Raw genomic sequence first — 16,304 nt, forward strand, 5'->3', positions numbered from 1 at the left:
AATGACTGATTACTCCAACAGATCCTCCCTCTCAAAGCCATAAATTAACTCCTGGTAAAACCCACCAATTCCTAGAATGCTAGGGTGACTTACAACTAATAAGTGGTAAGCAAAGATGCATTCTCATCTGGCACATGGCTTTACAGAATATTGGCAAGACTCAGCGAAAACCATCCATCGAGTGTAGCTCTATACGCAATGTGTCCAGCTATACGTTCAGCAGGAGAGGAGCGAGCTGCCAAAAACAGCCCGAGCCAAATCCCGAAGTGTGCCTACAGAGAATTATTCCTACATGAAGGCGAAATGCAAGCAGGGACTCTATGCAAACCGCAGCGCTCCACTCAAACGCATATTCTGTAAAAGGACACTTAGCATGAATAAATCACACTTAAATGAGCCAGCAAATTTAGACAATGCTAGCGTTGTGCATTCTTCATCAGCCTCACATATCAAAGTAGGACACCATGTGTGCACCAACAATAGCATCCTCTCCAGCAGGGCAGCGATGAGATCAGGCCAAATGCCTGAATTAGAATCACCGTGTCATGCATGTACTGTATGACCTATACAGTTCTGCGTAATGGAGAGATAATTATAGAACGAGAGGCAGAATCAGCGACAGGAGAGCCTTTAGCTGAAAGAAGGGGAGATAAGAGAGTGTTATTGCTGACGAAGGTAGAAAAGGTCAAACGGTTCGTTTGAAGGTAGGGGGGAGAAAATGACCAGAAGAAAGAAAGGAACATTAGACAATCCTGTTATGTAACCTATACATTTTAAATTAATATCCTCCAGTTGAAATTAAATTATCTTTAAGTGTGTAAATTAAATATATAACAGTCTTTTAATTAAATCCATATATTATTTTTTATCTATCTATCTATCTATCTATCTATCTATCTATCTATCTATCTATCTATCTATCTATCTATCTATCTATCTATCTATCTATCTATCTATCTATCTATCTATCTATCTATTTAGTTATTTATCTATTTATTAAATTATTTATTTATTTAATTTGCCCTGGTTATGATTAGGTACTTTATTAATTAAGCCTGAACATGAAACCTAATAGGAAGTAAATACAAATTTAGAGTTAGTGTTGTCAAAAATATCGATAAATCAATCAATAATGATCTAATCTTGCCCTTGGTTAGTATCCATACTGGCTTTGCTCCTTCACACTCTCTCTTCTCACCAGCAGGGAGATAAATAATTAATAATTATATTAAGATTTTAACATGTTTGTTTTAATCAGGAAATTAGATGATATAGTACTATTTTTTTTATTATTGCCTTTTAAACTTGCTGATGTACCTGATATAAGCACTATATGGTTTATTTTTTTTTTCTTTTTACTTTATTTGAGTACTTACAGAATTTGGGCCCTATCATACACCCGGCGCAGTGTGGCGCAAGACGCAGCGCAGTAGTCTTTTGGTAGTTTCAGCCAAAAGAAACTTTAAATAGCAAATGCATTAGCGCTCATTTGTGCGCCCATAGGCGTTCTGGTCTTAAAAAGAAGGCGTTCTGAGGCGGATTGCTGGGGTGTTGCTATTTTGAGAATCTATAATAGATTTTTCATTAGACCAAAACTAACCCGGTCTAAACTCCGGCGCAGAGTTGCGCCTCGCTTACGCACTGCTTAATACGCACAAGAGAGCAATAGGCAAATATCTTTAAATATGAAAAAATGTAAATATTAAGGATATATATAGGATATAATAAGAATAGATATAGAATATAAATATAAAGGATTAAAATATTACAAAACATATTATTTTCTAGCCTACATAAATATGAAAAACTGCTGCTTTTATGTCTTCTTCATCTCGGGAGGCTTTTTCAGTTCATTCATAACAATTTGCTTTTGTATAATGTTATTATTATTAGCAGTATTATTTAATATATCCATATTTATATTTGTTTTATTAAAAACAAGCTTAGATTTGCCCACCTGTCAGGTTTTAGACCATATGGGGCATGGCAGGTGTATTTGGAAATAACTCAGTATTTTGACCACACTTGGTCATTATTGTTCATTTATTCGTTTGCTAAAACTTAGAACTGAATTTAGAAATAGTTTTGAAACAAATCTTTGCGCTTAACAAACGAAATTAATTATTTATAGGCTAATTGATGTCTGTGCGTAAAGGTTTCCCTATCCAAGAGCGAATGTGAAAGTGATCCATTATCTCATTCTCACACAGTAGATGTTCTGTTTAACTGTTTTTTGTTAAAAAAACTGTTAACTGTTAACTGTTTGCTTGTGAAATCCTCATTTTTTCCACTTAGACTTACTTTGCGTCCTGTAAATAGCGAATGCGCTCTTGGCGCGACGCAGCTGGCTCTTAAAGGGAATGGGAGATGAGACTCTAATTGGTTTATTCTCAAAACACACCTATAACTCATTAAGAAAATAAACTCAACCCTTTTAGACCATGCGCCTTGGCGCAAGGCAGATTTCCCGTCCTTAAATTAGCAAAAATGCGTCCTGACACGCCCTGAAAGCGTTTGCGCCCTGCGTTTTGCGCTCTGCGCATGGACCGTCAAAATAGAGCCCTTAGTTTCTCACAGTATCTAAAATGGTATCAAATATATATATTTTTTTTATAAATACCGTCAAAGACTATATAATGGGGAAAAGTATAAAGGTCAATATGGCGAATGAAGCCCTGCTTACTAGTACAGCAACTATCATCGATCGATATAGAATGACGATTCTCCAGGGCAGAAGCTCAGATCAGATGTGTGCTTTTACGAAAGTTTACGTGGTCAAAAAATGCACTGAAATCTCTGCAAATATTTGCTTCACAGACATAAGAAATATATCAACATAAAGCTTAAACCTACACTTTTAAATGAACTACACTTACAGTCCCTTCTGTCAAATGCACATCACATGACAGCAGCTACTTAAACGCCCACAAACTTGTAAAAGAAAAGTCGTTGTCATTTCTGGAGGAGATTTGCCAACAAAAACAGGTTGTGGATAACTTCAGAAGACCAGTGTGATCAGACAATCATTATCCAGAGGATGACAATGTGCAGAACGGCTGTAAATGAGGTTGGTGTTGTGATCGCTTTCCTTTCAAATGCGTATGCACACTAACTCGGGCAACCTGACAAAAATGGAGATATTATTTAATTCGAACATTTAGAAACAAAACTTATGAGATGGTTGTTGTTTAATTTTATTGCTGGTTCCAAATATGAAACATAATCATAAGCTTGGCAAGCATTTTAGGAGAATTTGATGTTTCCCCATTCAGACAGAATGCATGAGCATACTGCCCGAGAGGCGTTTCAAAGATGGCTGACAAGTGAGATAACTTGCCTTAAAGAGACTTTGGCATCTTTTGAAGCTGGAATTTCCAGTATCGTGATAACACTATTTAGAGTATAAGAGAATCATCTGTGTCAAACTGAACTTCATTTAGGTTATTAAAGCGACAGTTCATCCAAAAATGAAAATGTGACGTCAATTTGCAAACACTTTACATTGCAATCATGGACACATTTGTATTGGTGTTAAATCACTTTAGTTTAAATTTCATAAAGTAAATCAGTTTTGGAGTGATAGTTTTATGTTTTTATTAGGGATGCTCTGATCAAGATTTTTGCAGCCGATACTGAGTACTGATTCTTATGCCTCAAGCATTATATAACTTTGCCATTAAATAAGCACATTTTCCCTTTATGTACAAGATCTCGCCTTACCTAAGAGAATAAATTGCATACTTGTAATGGTCAGAAGCAGCTTCACAAAAAAATTATAGATAAAACAGATGAAAAATTGTAAGAAAAATGACTGACAATGCAATTTGGAAACATTGCACACGTGTTGTATTGCTGTGAAAGTATAATCTGGGTTGTAAACTTGTAAACAAACACTTGTGATCAATTCATGAGATCAGCGAGTACCGATCGAATATTGACCGATACAGATTCCTGGCCGATCATCCCTAGTTTTTATATTGAATTTCATTATAAATGTGTTTTATCTTATTTTATATAACATGTTATACTATAATTTTATATATACTTGTATTTTCATATGAATATCAGTCAAATGTATGCCATTTAAATAAGAAGAAAGCTTGAAAAATGTACTTTCAATCATTTAACAAACTATTATTGGTCAGATGTCTCACTGTCAGACATTTATGAAAATCCTGAGTTTACATTTTCATTTATAAAAGGATGTGTCTTAATATTGTGTAGGAGTCCCCCACAACATGTTTAAATGTGTCTAAGAAATCATTGTAACTTTCTCAGAATGTTTTTTTTTTTTTCCAAATAAATATTTTGCAATGATTTCAATATTGTTCATTTTGATAAATTCACAGTCTGTGAACCCTTCCCTTCCATAAGCAACCTATTGGTGAGCTGGTCAAGCCAGTTTTGAAAGTTTTTTCCATATCGATTCTGTCAGAAACTGCCTATTTAACACTATTTGTATTGAGCGGGCAGGCAGAGATTTTTTTTTAAAGTATTGGTTTGTGTCAAAGTAGATTAGTATCAGGCTAAAAATTGTAAAAACTTGTTAACCCTTTCCGCTTGCATTACAATGGACATCATGGCAGGCTTGTTTTGCTTCTGAAGAATTTTTTTTTAAGCTAGCTATCTATGATAGTGAACGATTGTCATCTAATCAAATGGCAGTAAGGCTGTGTCTGTTGTAATCTAAAAAAATATCTACTACACAGAAGTAGGCAACAGTTTCAATGGTTTTATTGAAAAATTAGACAATATTTCATAGATTGTATCAAAATAAGGATTGCATTTCCTAATTAAAGTTAACAATCGATTGTAGAATTGAATTTAGTAATATTTTTATACATTAAATAGGTATGTCTAATATACACTACCTGACAAAAGTCTTGTCATCAATCCCAGTTGTAAAAGCAACAAATAGTAACTTGACTTAAGTAGTTGATCATATGAAAAAGTGGCAGAAGGTAATTTTTTTTGATGAATCATCTGTTGAACTGCATCTCAATCATCCCAAATACTGCAGAAGATTTATTGGAACCCACATGGACCCAAGATTCTCATAGAAATCTGTCAAGTTTGGTGAAAGAAAAATCATGGTTTGGGGTTACATTCCATATGGAGGTGTGTGAGAGATCTGCAGAGTGGATGGCAACATCAAAAGCCTGAGGTAGCAAGACATTTGTGCAGCCCATTACATTACAACCCACAGGAGAGGGCAAAGTCTTCAGCAGGATACTGATTTATCTTATACTTCAGCCCCCACATCAAAGCTCCTGAAAGCAAAGAAGGTCAAGGTGCTCCAGGATTGGCCAGCCCAGTCACCAGACATAAACATTATTGAGCATGTCTGGGGTAAGATGGAGGAATTAAAGATGAATCCGAAGAATCTTGATGAACTCTGGGAGTCCTGCAGGAACACTTTCTTTGCCATTCCAGATGACTTTATTAATACGTTATTTGAGTCATTGCAGAGATGTATGGATGCAGTCCTTCAAGCTCATTAGAGTCATACACAAGATTAATTATTTTTCCACTGCACCATAACTTTATATTCTATACTGTACATTACAGCAAAGTCAGACCTTACTGTCCAAATTAAATAATTAAAATAATTAAGCCATGATCATATTTTATTTTGATAAAATAAGTGTAATCTAGAGGCCTTCACCTTTCATATAAGCCACTTCTGATGCCAAATGATCAACGAGAAGTCAAGTTATTATTTGTTGTTCCCAAAACTTAGGTGACCTAGGTGCCAAGACTTTTGTCCAATGTACATTGGGTTTTGATAATATTCAGTCTTTAAAACCTCAAAATTAAATGGTATATTGCTCATATTTCTAATCTTCAGAAGAAACTTAAAGTAAATATCAACTACTTGTATTATTTTATTTGTAATGTAACTGTTTTGACCTGATGTCCACTAAAATGGACAAATGTAATAAAGGAATAGTACATTATTATTATTATTATTATTATTATAATTATTAATAGTTTTTTTCCTGAAAGCTTTAAGAAAAGGCAAAAATCTACTTCTGTGTTTTTCTGAAGCTTGGAACATTATAACGGTCTGAAGGGCAATTCAGAGTTTACTCTTTCTTTATATACATTTATGCATTGATATATTTATATGAACAAATATGTTTATTCATCCCGCAAATTTTTTTTATTAACAATTTTCAATGCAAAATAAATATTTTTGAAAAACCCATATGACCTGCTCTTCAACAACGGTAATGTGCTTGAAAAAAAATACTGCATAATAGGAGTGACCCAAAAACGCTGAAGATTAGTCAAGCAGGATTAGTTTGGAGTAGCACCGCAGGCAATGAACACATTACACCTGCAGCAAACATTCAGTCTTCACATGTGTGTCAAGCTCAAAGTATTTACCAATCCCGAACACTTTATATCACACACTTTAATGCTTGAACGAATGCTGGCTCGTTGTGTTTGTAGCAGTGTATTAAATCTGTGCCAGAGCAGCGGGATTGTGGACTCTGGCCAACACATGCAGGTTATGTCCCTCTGAGGCCCTTTCACCACGTACATTGCAGTCCCTAAAGGCTCCTTTAATTCACTGCTGCATTTGTCGCAAAGTTTGCCGCATTCGGTCCATAGGTTCACTGCTGACTCTGTAATGTGACCCATCACTGACCGCTGTGAGGTAAACGCTGCATGACAGCACGTAATCTTACAAAGGCACACAGCCTTTACCAGTATAGGTAATTCTACAGTGAAATCTGACTAAAGTAACACAATTTCAGCCCTAAAAATACAATGGACACAAAGAGTATTTCAACAGGAAAGTCACACGTTATAAGGAAAAAAATATCAAATATACAAACAAAACGTTTTAAACATTTCTAGAACTAACAGCATGTTTTATGTTTCTAATATTTGTTTCAGAATATAATTGGCATGGGACGGTATACATTTCTAATGGCATGATATCCTTAGATAAAAATATTACAGTTCGACGGTATTGTGATTAATGCTCTAAAATATATTCTTTTTAAATGTCTGGGTAAAAAATAAGAACATTTTTCCGCTTTGAACATTATGGCTGCATCCGAAATTGCATACTTCCATACTATATCGTACGCTAAAAACAGTATGCGAGCCGAGTAGTATGTTCGAACTCAAAGAACTCGAAAAACAGTATGCGAGAAGTACCTCGATGACCTGGTACTTCCGGCGAGACTCTGAAGTGTGCGTTCGATGGACGCTACCCCATCCCATGATGCACTGCGAGAGAATTCATAAATGGGAGTACAGCATTGCAACTGACGAGGGTATGTCATGTAATATTGACAAAATGCCATTCGTCGTACATCATTTAAAATATTTTAAAACAGTAATCCTGTCAGGCTAAATATTCAAGTGAATCATTCATTTCTGTTGTCGTCATTAGTTTCAAAATTACAGATTTCTTAACAATTTAAGACGGCATCTTTAAGGCCTGTGCACACTGGGACACTTTTTGCTCATGTTTTCCGTTGATGTTTAATGCCTCGTGACTAAATAATGGGGGTCAATGTGATCATGCACACTAACACGCAAAATGCCAGACGTAAAATCTTAATTTTTAAAAAAGACGTCTCATGCTCGTTTTTTTTTTTTTTTTTTTTTTGACGTGCCACGTTAAAACCTTCTCCACCAATTAGGTTGGAACTTTTGTTCGCGTGCACGGAGCTGCTGAAGTTACAGTTAACAGCACTTGGGGGCGCTCACGTGCACAACTGTCAATGCGAGCGCACATTGAAGAAGATTCCCAGAGACGATATGAACTTAGAGCTGCTTATTGCTCTGTGAACAATAATAATTTTTTCATCGCTAGAGCTGTAGCTGCTGCTTGAACCATCCATAACAACAAGCGTGTCAACTTGGTACTCTTCTTTTGTGTTACAAGCAGGTGTAAGAAGCTTAAAGTTGGGTAGTGCCATTTAACGTCAAGGAGTGCATACTCTTCTGCTTGATGCCAGTGAAAATCGCTTGGGTTTGAATCCGGAAAAACGTCTTGCAAAACGCTGACGATAAACACAAACGAAAAGCGTCCAGGTGTGTACGAGCCTGTACAGATTGTTTCTGCTGGAGATACTATTGTCCAAAAAGCTACAAAATAAAAAACGCAAAAAATAAAATCTTACATATACCATAGGAATGGTATAACAGAAATTTTTGTTTTAAAACCTTGACTTTTCCAAATCGCGATATACCTTAAAAACGATTATCCTTTTATGAATAGAATATATATGAACATATAAATGAATATATATATTCACTAATTTGGCCATATCAATTATTAACAAATCACAAACAAGTTTTGTGTTTTCATTTACTCATTTTCTTGTCGGCTTAGTACCTTTATTAATCCGGGGTCGCCACAGCGGAATGAACCGCCAACTTATCCAGCAAGTTTTTACGCAGCGGATGCCCTTCTAGCCGCAACCCATCTCTGGGAAACATCCACACACACATACACACACACACTCATACACTACGGACAATTTTGCCTACCCAATTCACCTGTACCGCATGTCTTTGGACTGTGGGGGAAACTGGAGCACCCGGAGGAAACCCACGCGAAGGCAGGGAGAACATGCAAACTCCACACAGAAACTCCAACTGAGTCGAGGTTCGAACCAGCGACCTTCTTGCTGTGAGGCGACAGCACTACCTACAGCGCTACTGCCTCACCCACAGTTTTTTTTATTTATTTTTTTTTTATTATTATAGCACCTAATCTAGTTTGAAATAAAATAATCTGAAATTTTGGATGAAAATAGTAAAGACTTGCAGGAATAGATTTCTTTTTTGCACATTTGACAATGCAAAGTGGCTACAATAAACACAAAGGACATTTAATGAACAATAAAAAAGAACAATAAATGCATGAAATTCTTTGCATTATATAGATAAAATATATATTTAATATAACCAATATATACAAATATAAATCTCAAAGAGGCATTAATTAAAAAAAATAATGTGCAAAATATTTAGACACCCAAGTCAGACTGAAATAAAATAAAAGTGTATCAAATAAAATATCAAACAAACAAAAAGGCATTTTAACAGTACTAATAACTTTCCAGGTAAAAGGGTAGATATTTAAAAAGTATTTAACAGTATATTTATTATAAATGCAAAAGGCAAAATCATTTTTTAATTATAAACATCTATTAAAATGTGTGAATGTAGCAGTATTTGATAAAACAAACAGACCAAGTGGATCAAAATGAAAACAAAAACGAGGAAATGCCTCATTCTAAGGTGTCACTGTTTGAGTGTAATTACACATATACAGTTATATTTACAATTATTAAAAATCCCCTTGATTTTTTAGATTTTTCAAATATTTCCTAAATGATGTTTAACAGAGCAATGAAATTTTCACAATATGCCTGATAACATTTTTTCTTCTGGAGAAAGTCTTAATTGTTTTATTTCGCCTAGAATAAAAGAAATTTTGAATTTTTAAAAAACATTTTGAAGGTCAAAATTATTAGCCCCTTTAAGCTATACGTCTACTCAATAGTCTATAGAACAAACTATAGTTATACAATAACTCTCTCTAATTACCCCTAATAAACTACCCCTAGTTAACCTAGTTAAGCCTTTGAATGTCACTTTAAGCTGTATAGAAGTGTCTTGAAAAATATCTAGTCAAATATTATGTACTCTTATCATGGCAAAGATAAAAGAAATCAGCTATTAGAAATGAGTTAAAATTATTATGCTTAGGAAAGAATCTTTCCATTAAACATAAAATGGGGAAAAAAATTAACAGGTGAGCTAATAATTCAGGGGGTTTAATAATTCTGACTTCAACTGTAAATATCTAGTAATATTGATCATTTAAAGACATACCAACAATAAGCTTAGAGAGAAAAAATCTGTCATCATGTAATTACCCATTATTTGATTTAAATCTTTGAGTTTCTTTCTTCTGTTGAACAGAAAAGACATTTTTTGAAGAATGCTAGAAACCTGTAACCACTGGCTTCCTACTATGAAAGTCAATGGTTACAGGTTTTCAGCTTTCTTTAAAATATCTTCCTTTGTGTTCAACCACTTGAGTTGAGTACATTTTCATTTCCGGCTGAACTATTCTTTTAAAACAATTAAACAGCCATTATTATATGAAATTTGTTTGTAACACTTTAAAATATGAATCCGTCAGCTAATGTTAATGTATTTACTACCATGAACCAACAGTGAACAATACATTTATGACAGTACTTATTCATCTTTGCAAATGTTAATGTAAATAGTTGTTAGTTCTAGCTTACAGTACATTAACTAATGCTAACAAGCACAATTTTAAATTCTATAATAAAAATTTGACACAAAATCGTTCATACTTAGTTACAGCATACATGATACAATATTAAATAAAAACTGCATGCCAAAATGTCTTGTATCATCTTTGCTTGGGATTAGGGTTTGGTTTACATTGACTGTTATTTACTGCTGACGTTCATTCAACCAGATGTATGTGTGTGCGAATTGTCCGGAAAATCCTCAGAGCCATAAACATTCAATATATAAAGACCACATATAAGCTGAAGTGTTTAATCCCGTCGTGAAAATTAAACGGCTTTATGTAAGGTATAACCTAGGTAAGAATGCTGAGTCATTCATGCAAAAAGTCATTGCTGCGGAATGCACAACCAGGAAAAAGAGAAACAGCTCTCCAGGGAGAGGAAAGCCGTTCGGAATTAAATTGTTACACGAGTCTTTGGGTTTAGCAACCTGACAGAAGTGCAAAGATGTTTAAAAGTAGGTTCAAGCTCCCACAAACACGTATTAATAAAGTGATGCGTGGGACTGAAGAGTGAACCCTGTTTGTGAACATTCTACAAAAATAGTTTCCTAGTGCAGACCGTCACGGATGCTGGTGCATCTGTGGATCCCTACTGCTCATGCTGGAAAGGATAAATATGCCCGTGTTTTCTCAGTGCTTCACTGACCTCTGGTTGCTCCTGGTGATGCTGGACGGGGAGCATGTTGGCTACGGACGCTGCTCCGAGCACGGCCATGAGGGCAGTTCGGTGATCCGACACCCTGGACTTCTGCCAGACCACAGCCTGTAACAACACGGTAAAACGGGTCAAGTTATTTTTCGGTCATCCTAAAATAAGACCACCTGTGGGATTGGATGCTCGCAAAACATGCCATTAAGCACCAATCAAGCTTTCCCAATAAACAGTTATACTCTGGGGAGTGTTTGGATAAACCTTCGGCAGATTTCATTAAAGGACGCTTTATGTCATGACGATTTTTCCACCATCTGGCAGCATCAAGCACACAAGCTTCATGCACAACATGACAAGCACGGTTACGCATATATTTTCACACCTATGCGTTTGGCACTTCCACATGCAAGTATATATATATCCAAGGTGTTGATTTCTGAAGGCAATGCGTTCCACTGCTATGAAATCTACAATTTGGTGACTGTAAAGGGATCAGACTAGTAAACAGCTTTTTGAGAAGTCATGAAACCCAACGCAGGGCGAAGTGCAAAGTTTGTGATACGAGATCCGCTTGGAAGTGCTGATGGCATGAAACGGGTGTATGGCCCTCCCCCGATGATCTACAACCTGAGTGATATGAATTTAATGAAAGGTACGCGAGGTCTCGCAGAGCAGGGACAGATACGTTTGCCGTCATGAGGCCAGGCTGTTACAGGACTCGCAAAAACACTCAGGGAACTTACAGCACTTAGCTTGTTACTTTAGGATCGTGTGGCAGTGTGAGATTCGAAGGCTTAGTGGTTCGTCTTGCGGTTGGCGTTGCTAATTTTGGAACGAGGAGCGGGCGAAATGTCCACTTTCCCCGAGTTACGCTCTAATTGATGACAGTCAAAAGCTCTCTGAGTTCTGGAAATGCCTGAGCTGTCATCGTAGCTTGCAGAAAAGTAATTCGATCATCTGCGGATTTACATGGGGCAATGTCATTATTTAAGTACTAGTTTGCTTATAAGAGCTTAAAGGGATAGTTCACGCAAAAATTAACATTCTGTCATCATGCAATCGCACTTTGTTTCAACTCTTTATAAGTTGCTTTCTTTAGCAGAACGGAAATATGTCTTATTTAAAGAAAGCTGGAAACCTGTAACCATTTGCTTCCATAGTGTTTGTTTTTCCTACTATGGAAGTTGATGGTTACAGGTTTTCAGCATTCTTTAAAATATCTTCTTTAGTGTTCAACTACTTCATTGTTGGGTGAACTATTCCTTTAAAACAATTAAACAGCCATTATTATATTAAATTGATCTAAAAGATGAGTCTGTTAGCTAATGTTAATGTATGACAAACACTGAACAATACATTTATGACAGTATTTAGTCCTTTTTGTAAACATTAAAGTAACATTGTTAGTTCTCGCTTACTTACAGTGCTTTAACTAATGTTAACAAGCACTTCTATTGAATTTTAATAATGCCAAAACTTTATTTTAGAGCATATATGATACAATATTTAATTTAAACTACATGCTAAGATGTCTTTTATCATCTTTGCTGATTACTATAAGAATATGAGATATTAAACTGTAACTGCTAGAAGTAAGCACAGAAGTGAAAAGCCACAGCAATAAACAAGTTACATAAGTTCTAATTAACGTTAGCTGAACAGTATTAGCACAAGTGATATCATGCGGTGTGATCGTTTAATGTCACTGAATGTGGGTAAAACCCTAGAGAGTTTTGCCATAGCATTTGTTGATGTGTGAGGCCACCTTGTGGTCAATTATACACCAACGTCTCAAAGCTGAGGCTCATTGAGACTCTTTTTGGTTTAGCCAGGATGCAGTACAGGTAAATGGATCAAAAGTGACAGTGAAGAGATGTTAATAATGATACAAATAATTTCTGTAATGAATACTGCTGCTTACATTTTTATATTGAATTAAAACCACTAGACCTCATTTTTGGATTGAGAATTAACAATGTTAGATATTAGGGCTGCTTCAGCATCTAACCGTAATAGGATCATTCACAATAGGATATGCAATGTTGTGTTTGCATTAAAATGTATCATTTGGATGCGTTTTTGAGGCCTGTGTTGATTTTAAAAACCTTCAGGGATAAGAAATTGTACCATTGATTTATCTTTATTATTCATATGTTGTACATCAACACTCATAAAATGATAAAAGACTCGTCACCTTGGAATTATAAGGTTCTATCTGTGTTCCGAATGATTTTGAGATATTGAGCTTCAAAGTTTTTGCATTCCATATAGCATGTGTGTAACATTTGTTTTTAAATAAAAGTCTTAAAATGTAAACAGCTTATAAAAAACAGTCCATAATGTAAATAAGTATTTATGTAAATAAGTAAATAATTTATGTAAATGTAAATAAGTTGTCATTTAATAAGAATGCGTCAATAACTCAATATTGACAAAAATGTCAAGATAGGACCTTATATTTCTAAGGTGACGCACTTTGTTTCAATTGCATATTTTTCTTTATTGTATTTCTCTATACTTGTGGATTCTATATTGTATTTTATGCAACAAACCCTCCCCTAGAGAATCATCCCAATCAATATAAAATTATACATTCTTTCCTAATAGAGATATTTAAGCAATCTGGTGAAATTGTATTTTTAAATACTGGAATGTTAGATTTTTCCACTATCGTGCAGCCCTACTAGATATATAATATATATTCAATACTGTTAAATCTATTTAACAATGCAAAGTCAAAATTACATTGTTCCTTACCCTGCTAATTTTCTTTAATTATTATTATGGTTACACTCTTGCACTGTACTCTCATTTCTTTTTATTTTCGCAGTATTGTATAGCATTCAGGTTTTGTAACCTGTATTTTTAAATGTACAGGAAGTCAGGTGGAAAAATGTCTCTCATACATAATTGTTTTGTAATTGTTGACTCCCTTGATGTAAAAATAAAATAAAAAAAATAATAATGTACCACTAGACCAAAAATATGTTTCTTTAAAAAAAAAAAATTTAATTAATTAACAAAAAATAAAAAAGATTTTAAATAGTTTTATATTTCAATGTCATTTTAATGGAGTTCAGCGATATTTTGTAAGATTGTATTTCTTTGCCTCATCTGTCTGTGTGTTGGCTCTCAGAAAGGAGGGGTTTAGAAAGAATTAATTATGAAGCTTTATAAGATATTAAGTGATGTTCAATGTATTTTTTTGTTTTGTACATCAGATTAGGGCTGAACAATATATCGTTTCAGCATCGACATCGCAATGTGATCATTCACAATAGTCACATCCCAGCATATGCAATGTTGAAATTAGGGATCGAACGTTACCTCTCAATCAGCACTCGAATATATATGTATATATGAAGCTTAAAGCAGAAAGCAAGAGTAAAGTCTAGATACAGCTGCGAATACGCACATCAATATAGCAACACTTTAGTAACACTGTATAACAATAATTAATATTTTTACAGTAATGTGACGGTTAGGATTAGGGTCGAGGTAGACGTTAATACAATACAATTAATGGGAAATTTAAAGGAGAATATAAATGATTATCATTAACTTCAGGCCGCAACCGTATCTGATATAGCAACAATCCGAGTATGTCTGCAATCTGGAGGTATTGTAAAGTTGATGATGACAACATTGCCATAGCAAACTGTGAGATCTGTAAACTTGGGATTGCAAGAGGGGAAAAATGTATGTTATTTATTTCTTCATTGTTCAAGCTACCTCACAGAAGTGCTCTGTTTGTTAACAGAGTTGTTGAATGGTAAAATAAGGTGAATTAAATAAAAAATAAGGAACATCCTCTGTTTTTTAACTCTTTTTTTATGCATTATAGCAGTATCGTATCGAGTTTCGGTACATACTCAAAATCAATTGACTCGAACTTGAGGACAAAAAAAAAACTGATCAGGACATCCATAGTTCAATGTATTTTTTGTAGGTTTGTACCTTAGATTAGGGCTTCAGATCAGCACCGATATTGCAATATGATCATTCACAATAGTCACATTGCAGCTTATGCAATATTGAAATAGTACAGTTTGTTTTGGATTATCCATAATGAAGGCTACGCAGTAATATTTTGCATTGATTATTCAATTACTGTTTAAACTTATCAGAAAACAATAAAACATTGTGCATTTCATTTGTATCTTTTTCTTTATTGTGTTTATCCATGCTTTTAGATTGTTTATTGTAATTGATGTAATCTAAAATCATAAATTCTTTCCAAATAGAGATATCAAGTCATCAATTGTATTCATATCGCAATACATATTGCAGAATAACAAAATATCACAATGTTAGATTTTTCTGATATTGTGCAGCCCTAGCTCAAATGCATGTAAAGAGACCTTTAAAACACACATATCAGTTAGCCACTGTAAGGCATTTACATTGTGCGGTCAAAACCAGACGCAGACATAACATACCTTGTTGTGGCTCAGCGTGACCCGTAACTCAGGCTTTATTACAGCATAAGCCATGAGTAAGTTCTGGACCCTCTTAAGCTCATCTTTACATTTTTTAGTGTTGGAATAATACTGCCGTCTAACCGGAAGGTTCTTGAACAGATTTGCCGCACACACCGTGGTGCCTGTGGGAAAAGGTATGTTGGAAGCAGTCTGTTGCCATAAATCATGTGAATAAAAACTGCATTAACAGTCGTATACCCTGGCCAAGATGAGATGGCTTCTGAGAGACGATCTGTCCATTGTGATCCACTGAATACTGAATGCTAAAATCGTCATCTGCAGTTTTGGTAGTAATAATCACCTGGAAGGAGAAGCAAAGATAAATTACAGACTCAAGAAACATATATAATATTTGTATTACCAATTAAAGATGGAATTTCTGTTCCTTTATATTAGCGTATATTATCTAATACATGTTAACAATTTTAATAACACCTTTAGGTAACAGATGACAGTATTTATTAATATTTGTTAATAAATATACAGCTGTTTGTTGTTAGTTCATGTTAGCTTAATTATAAGAAGACTATCTTAACATTGTCAATTAATTCTGCATACTGGAAATGCTAGATTTTTTATAATTATGCACATAATTTAATTTCTGCCTGTTTATACATTTGCCAATATCTTGAGCTCACACACTCATTAGTTAATAAGACTAATCATTTAATTTTCATAATTCAACCAATTTTATATTGCATTTACTCGAATCCCTAGCAGATCTCATACTTCATTCTGTATATTCCCTTTTATTTATTTATATCAGAAATTGACATAATTTTCTCTGATAATGGTAAAAAAGACAAGTCATTTTCTAAATATAATTTTTAGGTCAACTTCATAT

General features: G+C 34.5%; 1 protein-coding gene across 1 annotated transcript in view; it reads right to left on the minus strand.

The window, feature by feature from the left end:
* The window catches only part of pms1 (PMS1 homolog 1, mismatch repair system component), a 58,571-nt gene that overhangs the window by 38,301 nt on the left and 3,966 nt on the right, over positions 1-16,304 (minus strand). Inside the window, 3 exon segments of the mRNA NM_201319.2 lie at positions 10,974-11,090; positions 15,419-15,582; positions 15,659-15,761. Coding sequence (NP_958476.2) covers positions 10,974-11,090; positions 15,419-15,582; positions 15,659-15,761 — 384 coding nt within the window.

Source organism: Danio rerio, chromosome 9, assembly GCF_052040795.2.
Source record: "Danio rerio strain M-AB ecotype USA chromosome 9, GRCz13ab, whole genome shotgun sequence".
Taxonomy (NCBI): Eukaryota; Metazoa; Chordata; class Actinopteri; order Cypriniformes; family Danionidae; genus Danio; species Danio rerio.